Genomic DNA, 27,883 nt, shown 5'->3' on the forward strand with positions numbered 1-27,883 from the left:
TAGCAGAGATTTTGCTGAGTATCTTTATTATGTAGTGCTGAACTCACCAGTCTGCTGATCTCCTCTTGTCTGTCCGGTGCTGAGCGGGCCGTGGCTTTGATCATGGTGGAGGTTTGGTTGTCAGTTAATTTCTTAATGCAGCGCTGTCCTGCCACAATGTTGCACACCTGAGTGGTGAAGAGGATGGGCATCATTAAAAAGGATCAAGACATCTAAAATCTTAATGTATGTCACCTTCCAAGTGCTTCTGCCAAAACCGCACTTTCGTATTCTTCAAAAAGCTTACGCTGTATGTCCTACACCTTCACTATTCTACTTACGGAATGAACGCAGCGCCAGTTCCATTTTTTCCGCTTTTTGAAGAATACAAAAGTGCGGTTTTGGCGGAAGCATTTGGAAGGCGATCATTTGTTTATATAAAGCATATACATTTACATCGTTTACTGATGGTTTCGCTAGATAAGACCCTTATTCCTCGTCTGGTATCGTTTAAAGCCCTTTGAAGCTGCACTGAAACTACCATTTTGACTATTTGGAAGCCATTGAAGTCCACTATAAGGAGAATAATCCTGGAATGTTTTCATCAAAAACCTTAATTTATTTTCAATTGAAGAAAGAAAGACATGAACATCTTGGATGACACAGGGGTGAGTAAATTATCAGGAAAATTTTATTTGAAAGTGGACTAATCCATTAAATGTCTAGAAATTATGCTGTTCAACAATCCACAAATCAGGGAAGAGATGGTGGCATCTGCATGTGTGGAGGGAAATGGTAGCCAGCTTCCTGCTAATGTATGGTAAATTATCAGATCTCTTACCTCCAAAGGCAGGTACGTGTGTTTTTGCTCCTGCCCCACTTGCAGGCAGGGCAGATGGGGGTACTTGAGCTGTAAGTTGTACTTTTCCCTGAAGTATTGTGCAACTGTTCTCTCTACGGTCTGTCCACTTTCCAGCTGTAGAGGAAACCTGACAAAGTAAAAAAAAAAATTAATGTGGCACTGGCAAGACCAGCTTTAAACAAAATTGAAAGATTCTGAGATAATTAAGTGTTTGCTTGCATCTTAACATAAACAGGACAGTAAAATATTTCATTTAGTGACACAGTACATACTTATTGACCAGTGAGTCACAATCAAACCTCACATTCTCATAAGAAAGATGCAAAAAGCAGTATATACACTTACGTCTGGTGGCTGGCTGGCCTGCGAGTAACATTACACACCCTGTACTTCCTCCGCATGGTGCCACAGTGGGTGACCTCCACCTTTAGACCTGATGAGAGGAGAAGATCAAATTTACACCACTATACAGACACAACTGGTCAGTTTACATCTCAGCACAAGACTAATATAGGTCTAAGAGTGTTTTCTACTACAGTGAACATTACCTATCAAGTTCCAAAATATTATTTATGGGGAAATCAGAGGCACTTTTCAAACAGCATGTATCCAAAAGAACAAAATTGTTACTTACACATCTTTGTGTTTCTATCCAGCATTTGTTTCTTATCCCAAAATGTGCATTAAAATATGTGAATGGAAACCGACTACTGATATATCACATTACTTTATGTTTTTGCAATCAGCATTTATTTAATGTAAAAAATAAAAAAAAACAGTAAAACAGTCGTTACAATCTATAATAAAAGTTTTCTGTTTGAATATATATTATAAAATGAAATTTATTCCTGTAATGGCAAAGCTGAATTTTCAACATCATTACTCCAGTCTTCAGTGTCACACGATCCTTCGGAAATCATTCGAATATGCTGATTTGCTGCTTGAGACATTTCTTATCATCAATGTTGAAAACAATTGCTTAATATTTTTGTGGAATCATAGCTATGTTTCCATCCAAAGTTGTGAATTTAACTTGTGCACAAATTTAGAATATTGCATAAAACATTTGCAAATAAAAGCACTGTTTCCATCCAGTGAGTCGAAGAGATCAAAATATTAGTGATGCTAAATATCACTAAGAAATATGCAAGTTGCTGCAGTAGAAGCCATTGCATATAATACTTTTTGTATATAATAAATTACTTGCGCCTCATAAACATGGTCATGTTATCATGCATCAAATGCTGGTGTTTGTGAATGCAATCATGTTAGGCGCGCTTCTGGGAGGGAATTATACTGAACCATTTTAATGACAGACTTACAGACAAGCATTACAGAATGACTAAACAGCATTTCAGATGCTGTGCAAGGAGATCAGTCTGCTGGTTGGTCCAGTTATGCCGTGCCATCGCAAAGTCACGTTGATGCGCATCAAGGAATTTGTTACATAAGTGTTTCCATCGTAGTTTATGCGCATGTTTTCGTATCGCATAAAAAATTATCCTACTCATTTGAGCGCATTTGAAGTTTTTTTTATGCACATTTTTTAAATTTATACATATCCATTCAGCGTTTTTATGCGATATCCCAAAATGTGCATATAAATAGGTGGATGGAAACACAGCTCATTGATGAATAGAAAGTTCAAAAGAACAACATTTATTTGAAATAGATTTTGTGTAACTATAAAAGTCAAAAATGTCAATTTCGATCAATGTAATGCATCATTGCTGAATAAAACTATTAAGTATTTATTAAAAAACGTAATGACCCTAAACTTTTGAATGGTGGGGTATATTGCCTTCAAGCTATACACAAATCATAAATTCCCTGGGAATCAAACATATGACCCAAAATCCATGGTAAAACCCTTGGCATTGCTGTCAGAGCAGCTATAATTCATAATGGAATTCTGACAATGGCTCTAACAGTGGAAATCCATCAACATGAAAAAGTTACAACACAGTCAATTCTGTAACTCGCCACCACGTTGCCCATTCACACAAACCTTTGATCTCTTTGGTGAATTTGACTCTGTGGGAATCAGTAAGAGGACGAGGTTGCTCATCGATGTTGTGGATATCCAGAACCTCACACATGAACTGAATCACAGGTTGAGCTTTGTAGAATGCCGTGGCAGACACTATGGGGAAAAAATAAATCTCGGTCAACGTTACACCAACAATTAGTCATTTGCAGGTTGAATGCCCTTAAAATGTACAGTAAACACTGTAATGCTATTGAAAGTGGGACTTTCTGTTTGTCTGACCAATGAAAGATAGGTAAAAACTTTTTTTTTTAACTTTGGTGACGTTAATGGCACAGAAATAGCGCACTTAACATTGTTGAGACTGAGAGATGGTCATTATTTGATATTTTTTATCTGTAATAACCACATCCAGATCATGTAACTGGATGATTCAGGTGAAACTGTGTTTTTATAATCATCTCTGACTTTACCATCAATGTTCAACATCATCTTCCACATAGCTGGTCGCACCGATTGGTGGAAGCCAAACCACACCTCCCTCCCCCCACCCAGCGGGTGATCATAGCCCTCGGGGGAAGAGAAAAAGGAGCGTCCCACTGGGGTGTACCTGAAAGGAGAGAAGACAAATAACACCGATGTACCCTGCAGAACAAACATGTGCACTCCTAAATGATCCTTATCTAACCGCTTACAGTTTATGGTACACACTATTCTTCAACAAAACACTAGTCTTATTTGACTAGGTATGCACTGCATCGCTGAAGACTTTGTTTGTAACTGTATTTAATGCCCTTTATGATCAAGTAAGAGTACTCATGGGGAACTCTTACCTCATAGAGGGCAGATGGCGCAGAACAACATCTACAGCGTGTACGGGATTGGTGCTGATTGGCTTATCCAGCTCCAGTGGATCAGACGTGCTCCGCCCTGTGAGGACCTCATGCAGCATGTGCCAGCTGACCAGTGACACGAATTTAATGGTGACCTTGAACAGCCTGTCCTTCCCTCCTTCACCTGGCAATGTCACATCCAGGTCCACCTACAGATATTGCACAAATTTACATAAATGTGTTTTTTATTCAGTCATACAGGATAAAATGATTAAGGCATAGTCATGAAAAACTTTCAAAAGTACAAAATGTTCCTTAAGTTGTAATTTTTATATATGTTAGGAATGTAGACAGAAAGAACCGAGCAACTGTTTACAAAGCAAATGTGCAAAGACTAAGTCAAACTGCCTATATATATATTTTATATATAAAAAAGGTAAAACAACGATGTCGGACTATTTTAAAGTTGGAGGTGAAAATGAGATGGAGTTTTTTGCCCTACCGTGGTACTTTCGCCTACGCGTGACCTTTTCAATGCGATTACGTAATGCGTGGCTAGTGAGTAGATGAGCATTTGAGGTTAAAAATTATAATTTTTTTTTTTTTTTTTTTTTAGAAAATTACATTGTTTCGGTAGATAAGACCCTTATTCCTTGTCTGGGATCGTGTAGAGCCCTTTGAAGTCCTTTAAGTATTAATAATTGTGTAAGCCTATTGCAAACATTTACTGCAAATATTTGTGAAGAACTACATTAGGTGTCATAAAAGGAATTTGATAATAAACACATTTAATCATGTTACTGTAAGGTACTTCCCAACCCTGGTGCCCATTTATGTGTCTTACCCCCCCTGAGGCCACTGGTAACGGCTGGGCGGTGTAGAGGCTTTTCTTGCCATCATAGACTGGTCTTCTGTCCCCAAAGATTGTCACCTTGAAGTGCTGCACCATGGAATCCACCACCTCCCTAGAAGACATAACAGACAGAGTCATCATGTGTTTAATCAAACCAGTATTCAATTTAACTACAAAATTGACTATATTAATTCATGAGTCTATTAGTTGTAAAAGAAATAATTTTGCCAACAATATCAATTTTCATATATTCTCAGTCTTTGGCACCTGTTAACACGCCGTGGACACTTTTCCGGCTTGATGTCCACCTCGTACAGGTAGACGTCCATCTTGGGGATGTCCACCTGGAAGCAGTTGGCCAGCAGCTTGATGGCCTTCCCCATGGTGCCATAGCCTGGCCTCCGAGGTACGGAGAACAGGGGCGCAGCCCCAACGGCTCCTGTCATGAAAATCACAGGGGATTTCCATTAATATGTTCTCAAAACTTAATACATTAGTTAGACTTTCAACATCAGTTATCACCACTGAACTAAAAGAGAAAACCTAAACAAGCCCCCACAAGAAATGACGTGTAAAAGCATGCAACCGATATGGTTATGATCATAATCTAGAAATGCAAGCCACAAAAAACTTTGCACAGATATACAGTGTTATTTCTCATTTTTCATTATTAACAATTCATGGAAATGAATTGATATCCAATTAATAGTAAACGCAGAAATGACCCTTTCGTTTCTTGACATTCAAAAAGAGGGGGTGTTATTCGTCTGATCAGATATTTCCTCTAAATGCCTACTCACTGGAAACACCACAACACTCAGCATCATCACACCACACACATTACAGATAACCCACACCTTCTACACATACAATTATATACCTGCAAAACAAATAATTCACAAAGAACGATTGTGATCAGATCATCATGAATATTGAAAAGCATACTTTTTTTGACATTCATATTTTTGATATTTCTGTATTTGATATTACATGATATACATTTCATATAGGTATACTCAGTGTAGCCAAATAAAATACAGATTTTTCAAGTAAAAAAAACTCTGCTGCAGTTTCTACTTGTTGCATTTGTTTTTCTACAATAAAGGTGATTTAAAATGGAGAAAAAAAAAAACAATTCACAAAAAGTAATTTTCCCATGTAACAACTTAAGACTTAAATAAACACATTTTAATTGAATTAAACCTGACCTCAAGTTTAACCTTAGGTAATTTTACAATACTGAAAGTTTTAAGTTGACTGGAAAGACCATTTTAAGACTTCTGTAATCACGATTTTTTTAATCCACACATGACCAAATGAACACTGATTTGGCAGAATCAGAATTTGCGTTCTTGATGAGAGAAATAATTGCCATTAGTGTGTGACTTGACTTCACACACACACGTTGGGTTTTCATGTTTTATGGCGACATTCCATAGACAATGATTTATACTGTTTATCAAACTGCATATTCTATCCCCTAACCCTACTCATCATAGAAAACTTTCTAAATTTTTACATATTCAAAAAAACAATTGCTTAGCGTGATTTATAAGCTGTTTTCCTCATTGGGGACCAAAAATTCAAAGGATTTTGGATATTGCCATTTTTGTGGGGACATTTCTGTCCCCATAACCTAGGGTTTGATGTTTATTATCTTTCTTTTAAGATTGTGTAGCGCCCTTTGAAACTGCAATTTGGACCTTCAACCTGTTGGTCCCCAGTGAAGTCCACTATATGGAGAAAAATCCTGGAATGTTTTCCTCAAAAACCTTAATTTCTTTTCGACTGAAGAAAGTGAACTAATCCTTTTAGAGGATTCTGACTAATTTACTGACTAACCTCTGATAGGCCAATTGCAATCATGCGCTCAACAGATATGATTGTGATTGGCTGCAATGCGCAACGCTTTTAAAAGCATGCTGTAAATAGAAACTGTCGACGCTCAAAAAGTCTTTTCATACTTGAAATAGTTGAAGACACCGGGTAAACGGAATCCTAGGTTATCTTGCTTCACGTTTCACACTGACTCCTTTTTCCTTTCAAATGCTGAATTTACTGTTTATATAGCCTACAATGTGCAGTGTTTCCGTGACTGTCCAAAGCAGGCAAATATGTGATCGGTTGTCTGTTGATAGCGTCTAGCTGTAATATACTAACACCGCGTCGTTTCACACTGTACAAGTTCGGCACCGCAACGTGGGGTTAATACTGCAAAAGTGGTGCTAACCCTGCTCCAGAGCAGGGTTTCATAGCCCCGGGTAAAAAGCAGTGCTAACCCCCGGGGTTAAAAGCGGTGTTTAGAATGACGATAACCCGGGGTTAAGCGCCCTAAAGAGAGCTCTGTACTATAGGTACTGCAAAAATGTTGATACTTTTTTTAGACAACCCTAAGTGGCACGTTGCGTTGTCACATCATTTAACAGTAGTCGAGACTGTTACTGCTGTTGCACAGATGCTTTAGAGGGGGTTTACAGATCAAAACTGTTACTGAGAGGTGTGGAAGGGGAATTCGACTGCAACTGCTTCTTACACTTCCCAGTGTGCCGTTGCTATGCCAGTGGCACTCATGTGGCTTCTTTTCACCATGGCAACCATGACTACACCAACAACCAATTAAAGGAAAAACAGCTGTTTCTATACATAGGCACAGGTACAATTGATCTCATAGGTCACATGCACATTTACAACAACGTTTGTGCACAAATCTGACCATGAAAGACTTGATTGTACACATTCATGCTCACATTAATCTTTTTCTCACTTTAGTTGAAATCCCTGAGAGAGTGTGCTAAATATAGGAGTTTTCTTGACATCACAGACTTAAGAGGAACTGCAGGTTTGACAGTGATGTGGTAACATACACGCTTTGAAAGCCTATTGTGTTCCTTGGAGTGTAACGCTCACTTAACTGGCAAATAGGTGACTGGCACACTTACAAGGGTTTCACTCATTCAGAGAATGAGACACATCTCCTTTCGAGTCATTTAATTATTCAGAGCTAGTCAAGCAAAAGAATTTAATGTCTGTTACTGTTTAGTCAGACAGTTTTGCACTAGACCACAAATAAGCTTCTATTAATAACAGCCTGATTTATCAGCAAGGTCAATTTTTCTCAAATGTCTAAATAAGTATAAATAGTCATATTTGGCCATTGTTAGAACATCAGCATGTTCCTAATTGCTAGCTAATGGACAACAAGCAATTCATGTTTTCAAAATTTTCAGTCAATTTGCAGTGCATGATGGTGTACAATACCTTTAGATTTAGTTAAGCAATTTAAAAAACCGTTATACAAAGTGTGGAAATTTTACAATGACTTGACAATGACACTTGACTTTTTTCATCTTGCACAAGCCAAATTGTTATTTGTCCCTCCCAGCACAGTTAGCAAAAAGTTAATGATATGAAAGACTTTTTAAAAAAAAAAAATAATAATTTTTGAAATCCCCATATAAATAGATAAATTATGGATTCAATATTTTCTCAAGAAATACCGTTGCTTGTCTATTTATTTACCACCTGTTACTTGTGTGTAAATTAAAACAGACTTCCTTCTAGGGGGTAATAAAGCCCCCCCAGTCGCCCCAGATACATACACCCTACATTCCATTTGGAAGGGCTCATCCCTATGCCCTAATCCCTTCAAAAGGTTTACCCTCCGGAATGAGCTTCGAAGGGATTGAAAGGTGTAGGGGTCAAAAAACCTCTTTTTTGTGGAACGCACTTCATCATCATCTTAACGAGACAATCAAGGAGGCGCCTTCATCTTTTCCCCCCTGGTTTACTCTTTGTATTAATATGCATTCATTTACTGTAGTAACATTATAAGCTACTGCTGGTCTTTTACTTTAAAATATATTGTATATTGTGTCTATGTATTTGAAACATTTAAATTGTCTGATAAAGGGAGCTGTAAAGTATTTTTGTTGAGGTACAATATCATTTTGACCATAATAATATACCAAATCTAACTCTTATAAATATTGCTGTAGTATAATAAAATATTATGTTATATATATATTATAAATAATATAGGGCGATATATCCTTTTTGGAATGCACTGACATTGTAAAGTTTTGTCGCTTATTCAAAACAAAGGCGTAGCTTGATGACGCCTTGATTTCGCAGAATCATGGGAGGTGTTGTCTTCACGTCTACAGCCGGTGGAAAAGAATCAGGATGGGACTCGGCAAAAATCGCATTCATGAGATTATTAACGTTAATGTAGTATATGCAAGCAGAAATGAGGCCGCTGGAGCGATTGCTAATGAGAGACGAGCGCGACATGGCTTGACAGAAGCAGAACTTTTATCAAAGCAGCGCTGTTTTATCGTATTAGATACATTTGAGTGTTTAAAGTTGTTATATTGCTACTCTGCATTCGTTTGGCGGCTACTATGAGACACTTGTTGCGCACTGCAGTAAGCTAGATCGATATTAGGCATGGTAAAACATGGTACTTGCTGTAAATCAAGAAAACGGGATTCAACACTTGCTGTGTTGAGCTATATAACATGATTAGTTTTCTGTCAATGAATGTATCCATCCAAACAGCTCACCTGTCTAATAAAACATAATATATTAAAGCTAGTTGGTGTTTCCATGGTTTCTATAAAAAATAAAACCGGAGGGTAACGCGGGTATGATGTCATTGATAGGCGACACACTGACACGCTCCGTGTCCTGGTTAAAAATTGCTTATTTCTCTGGATTTAAACATTTTTGGAAACTTTTTGGATAAAGCAAGTAAACAAGTCAACAAAATCTATAGTGGTTTTCGATATTTTAATCCAAAATTCTTACATTTTGTGCCTTTAATCGTTCCGATTGATAAAGCGGTGATTCAGTGACGGTCGTCATGGCAACGGACAATCAGAAACTCGCCCCTACCCAGCTACACACTCTCGAGGACTGCCGCACCTGACGCACACAGCACCTGTGCGTGACAGCTGTGCCACAGTGGTGTGACGTCAGCAGAGCAAGTGAGTCAGGAGGATCTTCCACACACGGCGTTTGATCGCCAAAAAACCCCAAAACCCTAAAAAATTGGGTTGCTACGCCCAAACGTACATGAGCGGTAAATGTCTCAATCCAAATGCTCATTCATATCTCGGAAAGCAATAATTAGTAATTGACCAAGGACTTTTGCTAAGCAATGAATGTGTTTTGTGCTGACGGTGGACGAAACAAAGTTACACCGAGTCGATACGTCATAGTACGGAATAGAAAATAATCCTAAATCGGTCTGAAAACATCGAGAGCGACGTACCTGTAGTTCCGATTTCCATTCATGAGGTCTCTGTCCGGATTTTAGCCGGCTCCGGGGATCAAATACCGGCTGAAGGGTGTTTTTTTTAAAGCCGCTGAATATCCTCCGTAAACCGACCTACACTCCGGCTCCTACCGCCGGTGTTGAAGCGGGCCGCTCGGAGGCTCTGCTCTGGTCGGAGGTCCAACCAACCAGTAGCGAGTCAGTCAACCAAAAGGCACGAACTCCCCACCTTGTCTCCAACCGTTTGTCGTTGATCCGTAATTGCTACCAGCTGACAAGCCAAAAGACTTCGAAGAAAATATTTTAACAGCCGTCGCGAAAACAGAGTTTGTCAGGAGCCTCGAACCATTCGCAGTGTCTTTTAAAGTGACAATCTCTTATAATTTAAAAACATACACACATATATGAGGCTTACGGCTTTAATATCCTTCGCTGGGTGGAAATTGTGTCTTTTATTCCACTCGCTTTAGACCGAGTTTGCCCGCGGCCGTTGACGTCTCATCGACTCTGTCGGTGTGTTACCGGTTTGGTTTGGGTTTACCATCTCTGTACAGACAGGGTGTGTTGCCAGATCGGTGCGAAAACAACCAAGCTGGTCAAATAGAACTAACTCAAATAAGCGTTTTTGCATCTCCAAAATCAGCCTAAATAAGTTTATTTGTGTCTTGTATAACTGTGTTATGGAAATAAGCCGCCAAAACCTAATCGTCCATTCCTATAAGCGATTCAAGCTACTTTGTGAAGCAACAAGCATAAGGTTACATTAAAATGCTTAAAATGTGCGGACATGGCAACTCCGAATCAGGGAGACCCACAGGAAATACCAAACGCAGGAAACACCGTCACTTCCTAGCATAATGTCATTTATTTGATCCGCCTTTTATTGTTAATTGGTTTAAGAACATAAATGAACAAATTCGACTCTCTATAAAATGTTTTTATTGTGAAGAAAGTAAAGAAAGTTAAAAAAAAAAAATGTATTATTGATTTTATGTCCATTTTAAAGTATTTAAAACGTTTTAAAGTATTTCAAGTATTTAAAAGGCACAAGTTGTATGTTCCTCTATATCAAATATTATTTTTTAGTGCTGTCTTGTGTTTGTGTTATGTTATAGGCTGTTCCTTTTTTTATCCCATTTATTGTACAGTTTCCTCCTTGCTCTTTTTGTCTATTTCTGTTTATCCCATTTAGTGTTCATAATTGTGGTAATCTTATATTTTTGTAAAAAAAAAACAACTGCAGTACATGTTGGGGGGTGGGGGGGGGGGGGGGGGGGGGTAAGTAAGTTTGCTACAAACTGTGGTCTACAGATGGCAGCAGTGTGTTTAAGCATGTATGTCATTACCAGAGAAGAAGATCGTACTGGGATGTAGGACGTGAGCACAGTAGCTATCTGGTGGTTTAATTAATTGTTTTGTTTTGTGATCTATAAAATAAATTAATTTAAACATGAAAGATTACATCACAAATCTATGGCTTACATATTGCAGTATGTAAATAATCAGCAGCATAAAGTAGTGAATGCACGGCAGAATGTTTATGAACTACAAAAAATCAAACCATTTTTATGTGAGATATTATTAAAATTTGATTCTTTCATGAATGTGACTGATTAAGCTAAAAAAAAATGCAGCTGGTTTTGAGATCAATAACTCAAATTTATGTGAACGTTGTGTAGCTCACTATCATAAGTAAACAAGTGTAATGCAGGGTCAGTAATTGGTCAGTAACTTTTATCATGTTTTTTGAATCTTCCATATTTGCCATCAGTCCGTAGGCACTGATCAGATAGACTCTATATATTTGTAGGTATTTTATTTATTGACAGTTTTGCCTAGGATTAATTATTCTTATTGCATGTCATAATGTTTCAGAGGGATGGATAAAATCATAACCTGTTTCAGCAAGTGCCCAGATGCTTCTGTCCGGCTCATCTGTTTTCCCTGGGCAGGTGGAGGCTCTATCCACTATGCTCGCTGGGCCAAAGCTCTCAACAGCTCTATTGAAGGTAAAGGTGGATATATATTAGAGATGCACCAATACAAAATTTCTCGATAGCAGAGAACATTGGATACGTTTCCTGAGTTAAATGCAATGATAAGCGCTTGCCAGAAGGTAGTTATTTTAATTTATAAAGTTTTAAATATGGATATATTTTTTTTACAAAAACAACAACGTTCGTGGCCGAAGGCCCTATTAACCCCTCTGGAGCTGTATGGATTATTTTTATGATGGATGGATGCATTTGTTGTGCTTTTTAAATCACGCCCCCCATTCACTACCATTATAAAGCTTGGAAGAGTCAGGATACTTTTAAATATATCTCTGATTGTGTTCATCTGAAAGAAGATAGTCATATACACCTCGGAGGGCTTGAGGATGAGTAAATCATGAGTAAATCATCATCATGGGCTAATTTTCATTTTTGGGTGAACTAACCCTTTAACGTCACTGTTAATGTGCATTAACTGTTAATGCGTTATTGTCGCATTAACTTTGACAGCCCTAAATTCAACACAAGACATTTTCTTCACACAAAGTATGAGTTGCTTGCAGAATGACACGTCTTTCCACCCCCTTTTGATTGACAGGATATACAGGTGCTGGTCATATAATTAGAATATTATCAAAAAGTTGATTTATTTCACTTAATTCCATTCAAAAAGTGAAACTTGTATGTTATATTCATTCATTACACACATACTGATATATTTCAAATGTTTATTTCTTTTAATTTTGATGATTATAACTGACAACTAAGGAAAATCCCAAATTCAGTATCTCAGAAAATTTGAATATTACTTAAGACCAATACAAAGAAAGGATTTTTAGAAATCTTGGCCAACTAAAAAGTATGAACATGAAAAGTATGAGCATGTACAGCACTCAATACTTAGTTGGGGCTCCTTTTGCCTGAATTACTGCAGCAATGCAGCATGGCATGGAGTCGATCACCAGCTGGGTCTGGTATCTCTCATCTTCCTCTTGACAATACCCCATAGATTCTCTATGGGGTTCAGGTCAAGCACAGTAACACCATGGTCACTGAACCAGCTTTTGGTACCTTTGACAGTGTGGGCAGGTGCCAAATCCTGCTGGAAAATGAAATCAGCATCTCCATAAAGCTTGTCAGCAGAAGGAAGCATGATGTGCTCTAAAATTTCCTGCTAGTTGGCTGCGTTGACTGTGGACTTCAGAAAACACAGTGGACCAACACCAGCAGATGACATGGCAGCCCAAATCATCACTGACTGTGGAAACTTCACACTGGACTTCAAGCAAAATGCTTTCTGTGCCTCTCCACTCTTCCTCCAGACTCTGGGACCTTGATTATTTACTTATATAATTTACTTTCATCTGAAAAGAGGACTTTGGACCACTGGGCAACAGTCCAGTACTTTTTCTCCTTAGCCCGGGTAAGACGCTTCTGACGTTGTCTTTGGTTCAGAAGTGGCTTGGTACGTGGAATGTGACAGTTGTAGCCCATTTCCTGAAGACGTCTGTGTGTGGTGGCTCTTGATGCACTGACTCCAGCTTCAGTCCACTACTTTTGAAGCTCATTCGCCTGACAGTCTTCTCAAGCCTGCGGTCATTCCTTTCACTTGTACACCTTTTCCTACCACACTTTTTCCTTCCAGTCAACTTTATAATTTTTTTTTATCCTAATTTAATTTAATTGTTTGTATATTTTCAGTATACTCAGTTCGACTGCCAGGAAGAGAAGGGAGAGCCAAAGAACCATTTTGCCAAAATATGCAGGAAATCATTGATGAGGTCATAGGTGTGATACTTCCACAACTCAAAGAAAAGCCATTTGCACTCTTTGGACATAGGTATGTGAGACTGTTGCTAAAGTATACAGGAAATGGTGACAGGTTTTAAAAAGGTATATAATATCCTGATCCTGATGTGTAGGGCCAGGACATGATAGACAGTGACTGCATATTAATGCAAATATACCTTTTTTTCTGTAGTTTTGGAGCTATGACATGCTTCGCCTTTGCCGAGCATGTAAAGAAAGTCTACAGCCTTGAGCCGATCCACATATTTCTCTCTGGAGCCTCTGCACCATATGTAAGTGTGATCTGCTCTGTATTGCCATATCTGTTGACTGTGAAAGGAACTGAAAATTATGAGAAAACCAACAGAACCATTTGCCACATGAAAACAAACATGAAGCATGATCACCCCATATATCATCTGAAATACACAGTCTCTTCAAAAACCCAAAATGAACAGATTTCATAAAACAGATACACAACATTGAGTGGTTTATCCATTTGATGTTTTGTTTTTTGTTGCAAATGTGTAATCTTTTTATTTCTTTATTAATTAAAAAAAGAGTATACTTACATATTTAAATGAATATCAAGAAATAAAATAATGAACTTTTCTGTAAGTCTGAGACAAGACTGCAGGCACCAAAAAGAAGTCATTTGTCAGATCAAGAGTTCCTTTTCTGGGTTACATCTATTGGGGGCACACCACCAGAGATACTGGCCAACGATGAGCTCGCCAAACTCTTCTTGCCTGCACTGAGAGCAGACCTCTATGTAGCGGACAACTATAGGTGGGTTTTTGAAAACAAACATACAGTGGTGCTCAAAATGATTGGCACCCTTGGTAAATATGATCAAAGATGACTGTAAAAATAAATCTGCATTGTTTATCCTTTTGATCTTTAATTAATATACTTAGCAAAAATCTAACCTTTCATTGAAGAAAAAGAATTGAAAGTGGGGGGAAAGTCACATTATGAAATAAATGTTTATATCCAAAACACGTTGGCCACAATTAATGGCACCTTTTTATTCAATAGTTATTGCAACCTCCTTTTGCCAAGAAAACAGTTCTGATTCATCTTCTATAATGCCTGATGAGTTTGGAGAACACCTGACAAGAGATCAGAGACCATTCCTTCATGCAGAATCTCTCCAGAACCTTCAGATTCCCAGCTCCATGTTGGTGCTTCTTCTCTTCTCTTCAGTTCACTTCACTCATTTTCTTTAGGGTTCAGGTCAGGGGACTGGGAAGACCATGGTAGAAGCTTAATTTTGTGCTCAGTGACACATTTTTGTGTTGGTTTTGATGTTTGTTTTGGATCATTGTCCTGATGGAAGATCCAACCATGGCTCATTATAGGATTTCTAGCAGAAGCGGTCAGGTTTTGATTTTTTATCTGTTGATATTTGGTTGAATCCATGATACCATATATCTGACTTCCAGCAGAAAAATAGGCCCACAACATTAAAGATCCAGCAGTATATTTAACCGTGGACATGTGGTAATTTTTGTCCATGGTTTACCAAACCCATCTGGTGGGTTTGCTGCCAAAAAGCTCTTTTTTAGTTTCATCTGACCATAGAAGCCGGTCCCATTTGAAGTTCCAATCATGCCTGACAACTGAATATACTGGAGATTGTTTCTGGATGAGAGCAGAGGATTTTTCTTGAAGCTCTCCTGAACAACTTGTGGGGATGTAGGTGCTGTTTGATATTTTTTTTATTGCTTTCTGAGACTCAAGACTCAGCTAATCTCTGCAGTTCTCCAACTGTGATCCTTGGAGAGTCTTTGTCCACTCAAACTCTCCTCCTCACCGTGTATTAGGACGATTTAGACACACGTCCTCTTCCAGGCAGATTTGTAACATCTTTAGTTAATTGAAACTTCTTAATTATTGCCCTGATAGTGGAAATGGGGATTTTCAATGCTTTAGCTATTTTCTTACAGCTACTTTCTATATTGTGAAGCTCAACAATCTTTTGCTGCACATCAAAACTACATTCTTTGGCTTTACTCATTGTGATGAATGATTAAGGGAATTTGGCCTTTGTGTTTCCTCATGTTTATACTCCTGTGGAACAGGAAGTCATGGCTGGACAATTTCATGTTTATGATCACCCTGGTGTGCTAAAAAAAAAAAGTAAACATGACTGGGAATATACTTCAGAGATATTTTACTCTTAAAAAATTCTAGGGGTGCCAATAATTATGGCCAACATGTTTTGGAGAAAAACATTTATTTCATAATGTGATTTCCCCCCCCCCACTTTCAATTCTTTTCCTTCAATGAAAGGTTAGATTTTTTACTAATTTTATGAATTAAAGATCAAAAGGATAAACAATGCAGATTTATTTTTACAGTCATCTTTGATCATATTTACCAAGGGTGCCAATAATTCTGAGCACCACTGTAAGTGGCATGAGACAACTTATATCTTTACTATATCCGACAGGTGCAGCAGTCCATCAACACCTTTCCTATCATGTCCAGTATCATGCTTTGACGGAAAAGAAGATGCACCCCATGACTTACAAGGTGAGTCTGACAGACATATGGTTAACTTTTTACAAACTAAAACAATGTTACAACAACATGGCGTTGGTTTTATAAAGCCGTCAACTTGGACCAAATTAATTATTTGTTCAGTAGAATAATAACAATAATGCCATGAATTTATCATCATTATACAAGTCTTGCATTGTGTCTCTTTTGATTTACAGCTTGGAAGGACATGACGAGTGGTGACTTCACTGTGCAGATGCTTCCTGGATCACACTTTTACTTGAAACAAGCAGCAAATGAAAAGTTTATACTGGACTACATCACAAAACATCTTGAGACAGCAGAGATGGACTACTTATAGAAACTCTATCTGAACTGCAACTATGATAAATCTGTGCCATAAATACATGTACTCATAATTCATATTCACTGATGAAATGGTTTCTGGTTTATGATTGTGGGAAGAAAAAAATTAGGGCAGACAGAGAGTAAACCAGTTAATTCCAGAAGCAATCAATCATTCCATTAATCAAACACTGAAACATTCATGAACTACTTTGACCAATATATCATGATTATATAAACCTATGTATACAGATATAATATTTTTTGAGGATAAAAAAATCTGAAATATGAAAATAATTATGAAGTAATCAACCTCAAATCGAAAAAAAAAAAAAAAAAAAAAAAAAAAAAATATATATATATATATATATATATATATAGCTGAACTATTTGTATGAAATAAAACAGTCTCGAGCCAGTTTCTCGTGCTTCATGTTTTTTTGGTTTGGTTGAAAAGAAGATTTTCCCTTCAAAATTTTGACAAAAATCATTGTCTAATTAATTATTATTTTTACACTTTACACGTCTTAACTACTAAAAAAAATGTGAAAAGATGTGGGTGGTTGTTGATGGTGAATGGCAAGTGATATTCAGGTCTATATGCGATTCAAAAGCACTTATAAAGTGCAATAGATGAGACGAGTGGTCATAGATAGACGATGTTACGGTAAGAAGATGAAACGGTGAGTGGGTAATTGTTGAGCGTTGCTATGCTATATAAATTATTTAATAAGCTGTGGTTGCGTCGCCCCGTTGCCAGGAGACCCGCTTACCGTCTTTACTGCTGGACTCAACAACAGACAAACAAAACATCTGAAAGTTTCATCCGTCTCGGTAAGTCAGATAAAAGTTTTTCGGCGGCTTACAAATAACATGTAGGACTACATTAACATTTTTTTTAACGGTAGATGTATATGAATAAGTCAGTTTATATTTTATGAGATGAATTCCCTCCTAATCCAACTTTTTTTGTTGCGCTCTTAAAAAGCCCTGATAATTATGAATTAAATAACGTTACATGAATAAAACTGTGTATTAAGGGGACAGTTCGCCTACAAATTAAAATGTCATCATTTACTCACCCTCATATTGTTCCAAATGAGTTTCTGTCTTCTGAACATAAAAGAAGATATTTTGAGAATGTAACCAGACAGTTGGCAGTAACCTCTGACTTCCATAGTATTTGTTTTTCCTAATATGGAAGCCAATGGCCAACTGTCAACCGTCAACATTCTTCAAAATATCTTCTTTTGTGTTCAACAGAAGAAAGAAACTCATACAGGTTTGGAACAACTTGAGGGTGCGCGATGACAAAATTTTTGGGTAAACTATCCCTTTAATTGTTAATTTGCATTATTTTTATTACTTATTTTTTAATATCCTCAAATTCACTCTGGTGATATCTAAAATCATTTTGTTTTTTATGAACAGCCACAGAGGCAAAATCCATTACCCTGCTCTATTTAACACAGAATGGCTTTAATGTTCTCTAAATTGATGCTGTGTGTAATAAGCTGAGCTTTTAGTGGTGTGCAAAGACACAATAATTACAGAAAATCTATTATATATGTATTTATAAAAGAACATTATTTTTTCACCAGCTAACAGAAGCTGCACTGCTGTCATTTTCAGGGCTTTCATGAACTGATGTGTACTATGTTATATTGATTTAAGTCTTTTGTGGCATAATAGCTTTTGTGCAATGTGTAAAAACAACAGTGGTTGTGAAGTATTAAATAGAGTTTAATTGAAAAAGTTTCACAAAAGTTACGCTTTATACACATTTAAAAAAAATATTTATATAATTTTTAAAAAGCACAAAGAGTGCGGAAACCTCTGATGCTGATATACATCTGAAGCTGTTAATATAAAACCAAAATGCTTTCTAAAGTATGAAACAGAGAAGTTTAGACATCACCAGGCTAAATTTGAGAAGAATTTCCAACTTCCGACAATCTGTCCAATAATTAAAAAAAATTCCAGGTATGGTGTACTCCTTGCCTGGTTAGTCCGACTCTAACCATTAGGCCACAACTCCCTATAATAATATACATTTAATTTACATCAATAATGTAAATGAACAATTAGAAAATGTCAACATATTTGACGCATAAATAATGGTAAAACAGAAGCCTTTAGATTCAGATGGTTAACCATTTGCCTGTTTACCAGAACTACTTCTTTTGTGTTTGTCTTCTTGTTTCTATGGGACCAGATACCAGAAAACATGGCCACCCTGAGCTCGAAGCCAAGCTTGCATTACAGTGTGTCTGACTGGGCAACTGACAATAAACAGATCTCAGATGCTGCTGAGCACAAGCGCAATATTTCACATGAGATACGGCAGGCAGGAAGAGCTCTGCGTAATGAGACGGCCAATAAGGTAATGCATTTAAAATCAGGCTGGAAAGTTGTTTGACAGATAAAAACATTACCTCTGAACAAATAAGTAACACTTTGTTTTACAGTGTCACACATGTAACAGTAAATAGTTTTATAAAATTATGCATAATTACAAGCAACTACTAAACCACATCCTAACCCTTACAATGCAGTTAGTACATGTAGTTAATTAATATCACTCAGTATTTAAATGTGTAACTACACTGTAACAAGGACACAGAATAAAGCATAACCAACACATCCTTTGCTGTTTTTCTCATCCCATCAGACAAACTGGGATGAGTATGACAGCAGCCGGCGACTGAGTGACAGAATCAATGACATCACACGCTGGAAAGAGAATCTGAAAGCCTGTGCACAGGAAGTGGATGCAGAAATGGATGCACTAACTCTGGTGATTAATGTCATGGTTCCTTAAAAGTTATTTTAAGTACCTGACATACCTGAATGTCTTTACAACACTGAAAAAAAAATTGGTTTACATGTAGAAACAATTGTAATTCAGAAATTGCTGTAAAGAAACATCAAGTAACACTGAATTAAACATGAAACACTTAAAGGCATAGTTCACCCAAAAATGGAAATTATCCAATGATTTAATCACCCTTAAGCCATTCTAGGTGTATATGACTATCTTCTTTCAGACGAATACAATTGGAAATATATTTAAAAATATTTTGGCTCTTCCAAGCTCTATAATGGTAGTGAACCGGGCGCGTGTTTTGAAGCCACCCAAACCCCCAAAATGCATCCATCCATCATAAAAAAATAATCCATACGGCTCCAGGGGGTTAATAAAGGCAATAAAGCAATGGGTTTTTGTAAGAAAAATATCCATATTTAGAACTTTATAAACTTTCAAAATTACTAGCTTCGAGCAAATGCCCATACACATCGACTTGCGACAAAAGAGTAACCCCTGACCCAACGCATGACGCAATGACGAACGTGGAAACACAGAGGATGGAGCAAAACAAAACACCGGTCATGAATTAGAAGTCTAAAATATTAAATTTTAAATAGAAATGTCGGAGGATTTCGATATATGTGAAGAGGAGCAAGAGTTGTCCTGCATCATATGTCGCGTCAGGGGGTTATTCATTTGGCGCAAGTTGACTTGCGCAGTATGCGTACGGTCGTCTGGCGGAAGCTAGTTATTTTACTTCATAAAGTTTTAAATATGGATATTTTTCTTACAAAAACCCATTGCTTTTCAGAATATATTTATGATGGATGGATGCATTTATTTTGGGCTGCAAAAGCCAGGATATTTTTAAAAATATCTCAGATTGTCCGATCCATCTGAAAGAAGATAGGGTAACACTTTACTTGAAGGGGGGTGCATAAGACTGACATGACACCTTCATAATCTTGACATGACACGTGTCATGAATACGAAGGAGGTTTTATGCACGTTTATGACAACTGTCATTAAGTGTCATTCGCTCAATTATGTAATTTTTAATGCAAAGATGACATTGTTTGAGATGTCTTTGTTACGACAACTTGACATAAACCAACACATCATAACCTGTCAGTGTCTTTGTCATGACAACTTGACATTAGCAAAATATCATAACCTGTCATAAACATGACATAGCAGATTAATTATCAAACTTAAAAAACTACTTAGCTTTATGGGTTAACATTACATTACATTATTTTGGTAACACTTAAGTATAGGGAACACATATATAAACCATTAACTATGACTTTTCCTTCAATAAACTCTTAATTTACTGCTTATTATAGTTAATTGTTAGGTTTAGGTATTGGGTAGGATTAAGAATGTAGAATAAGATCATGCAGAATAAGGCATTGATATGTGCTTTATAAGTACTAATAAATAGCCAATATTTTAGCCATATGAATGCTAATAGTAATAAGCAACTAGTTAAAAGACCCTAAAATAAAGTGTTACCATTATTTTATAACAGTGTCATCTTTTTTACGAAATTTGAAATTGTCTATTATCTGACCTTCTGTTGGAGGAAACTTAAAAAAAAAAAAAAAACAAGAAATGAAAAATAGTCATGACGCTGTTATAAAATTATTTGTCAGAGTATTGTCACTTAATGACATTTCAATGACAAGTTAAATTTGTACCACTGTACTTGAGCTCAAGATACATATTTATGACACTATTATAATGGCCTCATGACAGCCAATGTCAAAACCAACCACATGACAGTTTAATGCAATGTTAACCCATAAAGCTAAATAATGTCAAGTTGTCATGACAAAGACACTGACAGGTTATGATGTATTGGTTTATGTCAAGTTATCATAACTCTGACATCTCAAACAATGTCATCTTTGCATTAAAAATGACATAATTGAGTGAATGACACTTAAGGACAGTTGTCATAAACATTCATAAAACCTCCTTCATATTCATGACGTGTGTCATGTCATGATTATGAAGGTGTCATGTCAGTCTTATGCACACCCCTTCAAGTAAAGTGTTACCGAAGATAGGATGGTAAATATAAATCATGGGATAATTTTAATTTTTGGGTGAACTATCCCTTTAAATAGTCTTTTCTTACAAAAATGTACTCCAATATTTTTTTTTTATTCAGAATTAGTGTACAGTGAAGAAATGTATTGTAAAAAATATACATATAATGCAATGTAAGTCAAAGAAAGTCAAAAACATCTAAAGTATATTTATGAACCCATAAAACATTTTTAGTCCAAGGAGGAGACAGAACGAGCACTTGCTGCCACTGTTCTACCTCTTGAAGTCACTGCGGAGTGCTTGACCCTGAGGGAAGGCCGTCGTGGCAAGGAGCTGGTCAGTGACCCTGTAGAAGCTAAACTTAAGAAGGAAGTAGAGGTGATTGATGGAGCACAACGCAGCCTTCAGCAGTGCATCGATCAGGCCTTTGAACAGCTGTGGTAAGTATAGTACTACATTAAATCACATAGACGTTAATTGGTTTGAAGCACTCAATAGCAATGGTGGATGGATGGGCAGACGTGACTGACAAGAGGGAAAATGTGCATGGTTTTTCTTGACTCATATGAAACACACCCGGATAATAGTTTGCTATGAGTAAAATTACGTTAAAAAGGCTTAATGCTTGTAGTCTTATATGAAATAGATTCATGTATTTGTTATTGTTTATGTATTTATTTGATTAGCTTTTAGTTAATAAAAACATAACCTAGAGCCCTATACAAATGTAATTTTGCAGAAAACATTATTAAAAAAAAAAAAAAAATTAGAAACCATGGAATTTAGTTTGAATATGTTGTGGTCAGCCATAGATGTAAGCTACTGATTAAATTAATTTTTGTAACTTAAATCATAAGTGTTAAAATAGCATATTATTTAGATTGAGTTCTGCTTAAAGAAACACTCCACTTTTTTTGAAAATAGGCTCATTTTCCAACTCCCCTAGAGTTAAACAGTTGAGTTTTACCATTTTAGAATCCATTCAGCCGATCTGTGGTTCTGGCGGTACCACTTTTAGCATAGCTTAGCATAGTTCATTGAATCTGATTAGACCGTTAGCATCGCGCTTAAAAATGACCAAAGAGTTTTGATATTTTTCCTATTTAAAACTTGACTCTTCTGTAGTTAAATCGTGTACTAAGACCGACGGAAAATGAAAAGTTGTGATTTTCTAGGCTGATATGGCTAGGAACTATACTCTCATTCAGGCGTAATAATCAAGGAACTTTGCTGCCGTTCCATGGCTGCAGCAGTGCAATGATATTACGCAGCGCCTGTGAGCCCCTGCTTGCACAGGGAACGTGCCTTGCAACCATGGAGACGTTTGTGAGAGACGCTGCGTAATATCATTGCACTGCTGCAGCCATGATACGGCAGCAAAGTTCCTTGATTATTACGCCGGAATGAGAGTATAGTTCCTAGCCATATCAGCCTAGAAAATCGCAATTTTTCATTTTCCGTACACGATTTAACTAAAGAAGAGTCAAGTTTTAAATAGGAAAAATATCAAAACTCTTTGGTCATTTTTAAGCGCGATGCTAACGGTCTAATCAGATTCAATGAACTATGCTAAGCTATGCTAAAAGTACCGGTACCGCCAGACCCGGAGATCGGCTGAATGGATTCGAAAACGGTAAAACTCAACTGTTTAACTCTAGGGGAGTTGGAAAATGAGCCTATTTTCAAAAAAAGTGGAGTGTTCCTTTAATATAATTAGTTTTTGAGTTCACATCACAAATATTTGTTAAGTTGAATTAACGTTTTAAAAAATGTATGTAAAATTAACATTTCATTTAGCGATTTTCACTGTTAGGTTTTACAGTGAATCTGCTTTGTATGTTTTTGTATGACAGTGAAAGTAAAATAAATTATTATACATCATATCTTACTTGCCTGTTGATATGATGAAGATTAGGTGGTTTCTGGTTTCTAATCTCAGCAGATCTTCTCAGTCGTCTACAGGAAGCACGGCAACAGCTGACCATTGACCTTCAGGATAAAATCGAGGCCCTTGATGTGGACATGTCATGCTTGTCTCTCACTATACGGTCACCTGACATCTCCCTGAAGCCCAACCCCACAAGAGTGCCCCCTGGGTGAGCATATGACTAAATGTGCTTGGTATAATAAAAATAATGTCTAGAGACTACATTATAGGCCAAGAAGGGCCCCTAAATCTGTATGTAGTTTAAAGTCAGCAGAAAAAGGAAGCTGTGATAGTATTTTCGGTAACACTTTACAACAAGGTTCATTGGTTAACTATGTTAGTTAACATGTCAAACACCATTGTTTCCTCCTTCTTATGTAAATTTGATTTGTTTAAAAGACCTCTGAAGAACAGGCGAATCTCAACATAACACCGACTGCTACGTAACATTCATATGTATGATCATTAATATGTACGCCCCCAATATTTGCATATGCCAGCTCATGTTCAAGGCATTAGACAAGGGCAGGCAGTATAAACGTCTGGATGTGCACAGCTGAATCATCAGACTAGGTAAGCAAGCAAGGACAATAGCAAAAAATGGCAGATGGAGCGATAATAGTATAGTCGTGATCCATGATAACATGATATTTTTAGTGATATTTGTAAATTGTCTTTCTAAATGTTTCGTTAGCATTTTGCTAATGTACTGTTAAATGGGGTTAAAGTTACCATCGTTTATTACTGTATTCACAGAGACAAGAGCCGTCGCTATTTTCATTTTTAAACACTTGCAGTCTGTATAATTCATAAACACAACTTCATTCTTTATAAATCTCTAAAACAGTGTAGCATTAGCCGTTAGCCACGGAGCGCTATCAAACTCATTCAGAATCAAATGTAAACAACCAAATAAACACCATACTTATGCGATTAGACATGCTGCATGACGAACACTTTGTAAAGATCAATTTTGATGGTTATATTAGCTGTGTGAACTTTGTTTATGCTGTTAAAGGCAGTCATGAGCTCGGGGGCAGGGAGTGCGAGAATTTAAAGGGGCCGCAGCCTGAATCAGCGCATATTTAATGATGCCCCAAAATAGGCAGTTAAAAAAATGAATAAAAAAAATATCTATGGGGTATTTTCAGTTGAAACTTCACAGACACATTCAGGAGACACCTTAGACTTTTATTATATCCTTTGAAAACGCGTTCTACGGCACCTTTAAGAAAATTATGTGCACATATACATCATTTATAATATTGCAATTTTCCATAAAAAAAAGGTCAATTTTGTTTTCATGGTGACTTTAAATCTCCATTTTTAAATAATTAAATGTCAGTTCTCTATGGTAATGACATATTTAATTTATGATATCATTAAGTAAAAAATGCCTGTATTGTTTTTATACTTCAACATATTTAAACACTTAATAAATACAATACAAACAAATAAATAACATGATTAATATACATTCTCTAAATATTAGTAATTTTTAGTTTTTTGTAGTTTGATGATTTGAAAAAAAAAAAGAAAACTATTTAAAACATTAAAGTAAATGTACTAGAAAATGATAAATATCATACATAATATTATAAAAAAATATAATTGGTTTCTTTTTGAACTTTTTGAAATATTAAAGTAATGTACTAATATAATATAATATAATATAATATAATATAATATAATATAATATAATATAATATAATATAATATAATATAATATAATATAATATAATATAATATAATATAATATAATATAATATAATATAATATAATATAATATAATAGTGTGTTTTGTCCACTTTGTTTGCAGTTCCACAACTCCCCAGCAGTGGGAGCAGTTCAGCCGATACAATATTACCCGAGCCAAAGAAGAGATGCAGGCCTCTGTGCAGATAAGAGAGAATAACAGCATCACAAGAGCACAGGTGCAACTGGTCTACAGATTTAATCGTTCAGTGTATATATATATATATATATATATATATATATATATATATATATATATATATGTGTGTGTGTGTGTGTGAAAGCTCAATTTAAAATATTCAAGAAACTTTTAAGATGATCAAAATGACATGTAGTTGAACAATGTAACAGTATTTAGTATGAAAGCCATTCACTACATGCCTCTTCTCTCTTAGGTGCAGAATGAGCTGGAAGCCCAACGAATGGCTGTGGAGTTTGCGCTCCGTAAGCGAACTCACCACCAAGAACAAGCCCATCATGAAATGCACTGGCAGCTGAAAACTGTGAGTCTTCATCCTTACTATCCCCCTCTTTTTTATATTTTTCTGGTGGTTTTGCATATGTAGAGCATCTTGGCCACAGCATACTAACTTCACATGAACTGTCATACAAAATAATAAGTAGTTAAAGAAAGTGCTTTACACTCAGTTGAAATGTTGACGTTCAGCAATGAAATATTGGTTAGATGGTCATTATTCCCAAATAAACCCCACAGGGTGATCAAGTGAGGCGTTAAGGTTTTGTATCAACCTGAAGGAGTTTATTTTGTGATAATGACCAGCTGACTGCAAAATATCCTTTTATGACTTCCCACCAAAAAAAATCAATACATGGACATTGATTTGAGTGCATTCTATTTTATTAGCCATGTGAGAAGACAGTCCGTGGAGTGATATGGGAGACGTGAGCAAATTGTAGGAAATTGGTTGTTAGGGACTATAGAGGTAATTATTCAAAAACATCTGATCGCAGAAAGCTGCGATTGACCAATAAGAATCAAGTATTCCATGTGTCATGTGGTAATCGATGAATAGAATGAATAGGGCATTTTTCTTTCTTCCAATTTGTCCAACTGTCTCTCAGACTCAGGATGAGATTGCTGAGCTGGAGAAGGATATTGGTGGCCTGGAGGAGGACCTGCATGCCAAGATGGCTCCTCTAAAGCTGGTCCACACCCGTCTAGAGAACAGGATAAAGAGGCCCGGCATGGACCTGTGCAGAGATGAGGTAAACTGAATAGTAAAGGTGCCGTCACAATGAAATGTCAGCAAAATTTTGCAGGCAAAAAAGGTCTATTTTCAATAGTGTGGTGATTTATGAAGTACAACTAACAGCTAACTTTCTGTTGATCAGTGGAGTAAATCCATGTGACCAACTTAAAACATGTCGCAAAACCTTTCGCCCTTACACAAAATACCTGATCGTGTGTAATCCTATTGAAATTACTATATTTATGAATATGATAATAAATTAATATGATAAGAAATAGCAGTTTGCAATATCAAGAAGCATAACAGTCTGTTTTTTTACATTTAAAATAACTCGGGTGACACTAATTTGAAATGGTGGATTGAAATGGCTGGATTTTTGCAGAACAGCGATAAATCTGACCGCACCTCATGTCTTCTGCAATAAAAAAGATGTATGACCTTTGTTCTAGTTAATTACTATCACCCACTGAAAAACAAACACAATCCATCTTAATCTGCTGTGTTTTGGTTATGTCATAACCCATTACACCCAGGTACAGTTTGGTTTGGTGGATGAAGCCAAACAACTGGAAGCCACCATTTTAGCACTGAAACAGAAGCTGGCACAGGCTCAGTAAGTTCAGTTTTATCTCAATTCCTCCTTTCATTTATATAAATAATGCTAATTCAAAATGAATCTGACATGTGAACACCTTTGATACTGTGTCCTGTCTATGACCAGGCACTCTCTGCAGTCTCTGAAGCAGCATGAAGCTCAAATGATAGAGGATCTGTCCCGTAAGCAGGATGCCCTGTCATTGGAGCAGCGCAGCAGCCAGACCCGCCTGCGCCTGACTCTGGGGGTCCAGACTGAGGGCCTGCGTTCAGCTGTGGTGCCTCTCACCAACTCTAGCGGCAGACACAAGCTGGACCTCGCTTGAGTCGACGTCCTGATTCTTACCTCATACTTAAGGTGCAGTCACATTTACGAAATTTATATGTGAAATTTCACAGGCCAAATCTAGTTATTTCAATAGGAATTTGTGTGTTTTTCATGGAAAAGTTCCCCATGCAGATTTTTCTCATGATGGTGATGCAAATTCACAGTGTTTGTGAACAGAAAGCTGTGTAGTTTGAAAGTGACGTCTGTGTGAGCTGTGCTTTATACATCTCTACGCTTTTGACAGTGGACGCCTGCAAAATTTTGCTGAAATTTCGCAAATGTGACTGCAAATTTAATCTTAAGCCTTGTTCAGACCTCAGTCCAAATCCAATTTCTGTGCATATCCAACTGGAATCTGATTGTACTGTATTTAGCAAGTGTGAACGGAAAAAATGCGCTTTTTAAGAATCTGTTTTGAGCTACATTCTTATGTGGTTTGAAATAAGAGTTGAACGACTTGAACGAAGATTTTTTAAAGTCAACATTTATGTGATGAAAGTCGAGTCAACGTTGACTAGTTGCTGATGACGTCATTGTAACACAGTTCGTATATACGGGAAGAAGGAGGCGGGAACATTCAACAAAACTTTAATACCAAAATAAACAAAGAACAAAATGAAAGAAAGAAACGAAACAAACATAATAAAACAATAATATCCAGGCCTGGTCCTCTCTCATCCTTCACTGTTGTTGCTCCTCCTTTTATGCTCCCGGAGCTCCTCTGTGAGAGACTCAAGGCTCAAGACTCAAGTTCCCTCACGGCTCTCGCCCGCCCTGGTCGCC

The 27,883-nt window shown here is 36.8% G+C and overlaps 3 protein-coding genes across 9 annotated transcripts in view; 2 read left to right on the top strand and 1 right to left on the bottom strand.

Annotated features, from left to right (window-relative positions):
• ago3b (argonaute RISC catalytic component 3b) overlaps positions 1-10,305 on the bottom strand; it is a 22,344-nt gene extending 12,039 nt beyond the window's left edge. For all 3 annotated transcript variants that reach the window (XR_010891795.1, XM_067361756.1, XM_067361755.1), the window contains exons 1-9: positions 9,787-10,305; positions 4,782-4,953; positions 4,506-4,626; positions 3,662-3,870; positions 3,302-3,438; positions 2,850-2,984; positions 1,187-1,274; positions 821-968; positions 48-167 (exon numbers count right to left, since the gene is read on the bottom strand). Coding sequence is in view for 2 of the 3 variants with exons in the window: in XM_067361756.1 (XP_067217857.1) it covers positions 48-167; positions 821-968; positions 1,187-1,274; positions 2,850-2,984; positions 3,302-3,438; positions 3,662-3,870; positions 4,506-4,626; positions 4,782-4,953; positions 9,787-9,805 (1,149 nt within the window). In the remaining variant the exon portion in view is untranslated. The remainder of the gene's footprint in view (positions 1-47; positions 168-820; positions 969-1,186; positions 1,275-2,849; positions 2,985-3,301; positions 3,439-3,661; positions 3,871-4,505; positions 4,627-4,781; positions 4,954-9,786) is intronic.
• On the top strand, positions 9,280-16,773 carry olah (oleoyl-ACP hydrolase). Of its 5 annotated transcripts, none has more exons than XM_067361761.1 (7): positions 9,280-9,499; positions 11,665-11,798; positions 13,485-13,623; positions 13,765-13,864; positions 14,191-14,360; positions 16,027-16,109; positions 16,295-16,773. In XM_067361761.1, exons 2-7 carry the CDS (start codon positions 11,669-11,671, stop codon positions 16,435-16,437), a joined length of 765 nt encoding a protein of 254 aa, XP_067217862.1. In that variant the 5' UTR covers positions 9,280-9,499; positions 11,665-11,668; the 3' UTR covers positions 16,438-16,773. The 5 variants fall into 5 exon arrangements, with proteins under 5 accessions (XP_067217862.1, XP_067217858.1, XP_067217860.1 ...); XM_067361757.1 differs by lacking the exon at positions 9,280-9,499 and adding an exon at positions 11,110-11,166; XM_067361759.1 differs by lacking the exon at positions 9,280-9,499 and adding an exon at positions 11,120-11,186.
• A 1,367-nt stretch (positions 16,774-18,140) lies between these two features.
• tekt2 (tektin 2 (testicular)) lies at positions 18,141-27,117 on the top strand. The gene is made up of 9 exons (XM_067411772.1): positions 18,141-18,804; positions 19,093-19,218; positions 21,520-21,725; positions 23,238-23,381; positions 25,032-25,146; positions 25,363-25,470; positions 26,051-26,194; positions 26,712-26,791; positions 26,900-27,117. Exons 1-9 carry the CDS (start codon positions 18,649-18,651, stop codon positions 27,096-27,098), a joined length of 1,278 nt encoding a protein of 425 aa, XP_067267873.1. The 5' UTR covers positions 18,141-18,648; the 3' UTR covers positions 27,099-27,117.
• The last annotated feature ends 766 nt before the right edge of the window (positions 27,118-27,883 follow it).

The sequence above is a fragment of the Chanodichthys erythropterus genome, chromosome 15 (assembly GCF_024489055.1).
Source record: "Chanodichthys erythropterus isolate Z2021 chromosome 15, ASM2448905v1, whole genome shotgun sequence".
NCBI lineage: Eukaryota > Metazoa > Chordata > Actinopteri > Cypriniformes > Xenocyprididae > Chanodichthys > Chanodichthys erythropterus.

Bases quoted from the DNA above. Each gene is read 5' to 3' on its own strand.
- olah (XM_067361757.1), top strand. From the start codon at position 11,126: ATGTCATTACCAGAGAAGAAGATCGTACTGGGATGTAGGAC. The intron at 14,361-16,026 runs GTGGGTTTTTGA...TATATCCGACAG, and splicing joins TATGTAGCGGACAACTATAG to GTGCAGCAGTCCATCAACAC. The intron at 16,110-16,294 runs GTGAGTCTGACA...TTTGATTTACAG, and splicing joins TGCACCCCATGACTTACAAG to CTTGGAAGGACATGACGAGT.
- tekt2 (XM_067411772.1), top strand. From the start codon at position 18,649: ATGGCCACCCTGAGCTCGAAGCCAAGCTTGCATTACAGTGTGTCTGAC. The intron at 19,219-21,519 runs GTGATTAATGTC...AAACATTTTTAG, and splicing joins AAATGGATGCACTAACTCTG to TCCAAGGAGGAGACAGAACG. The intron at 25,147-25,362 runs GTGCAACTGGTC...CTTCTCTCTTAG, and splicing joins ACAGCATCACAAGAGCACAG to GTGCAGAATGAGCTGGAAGC.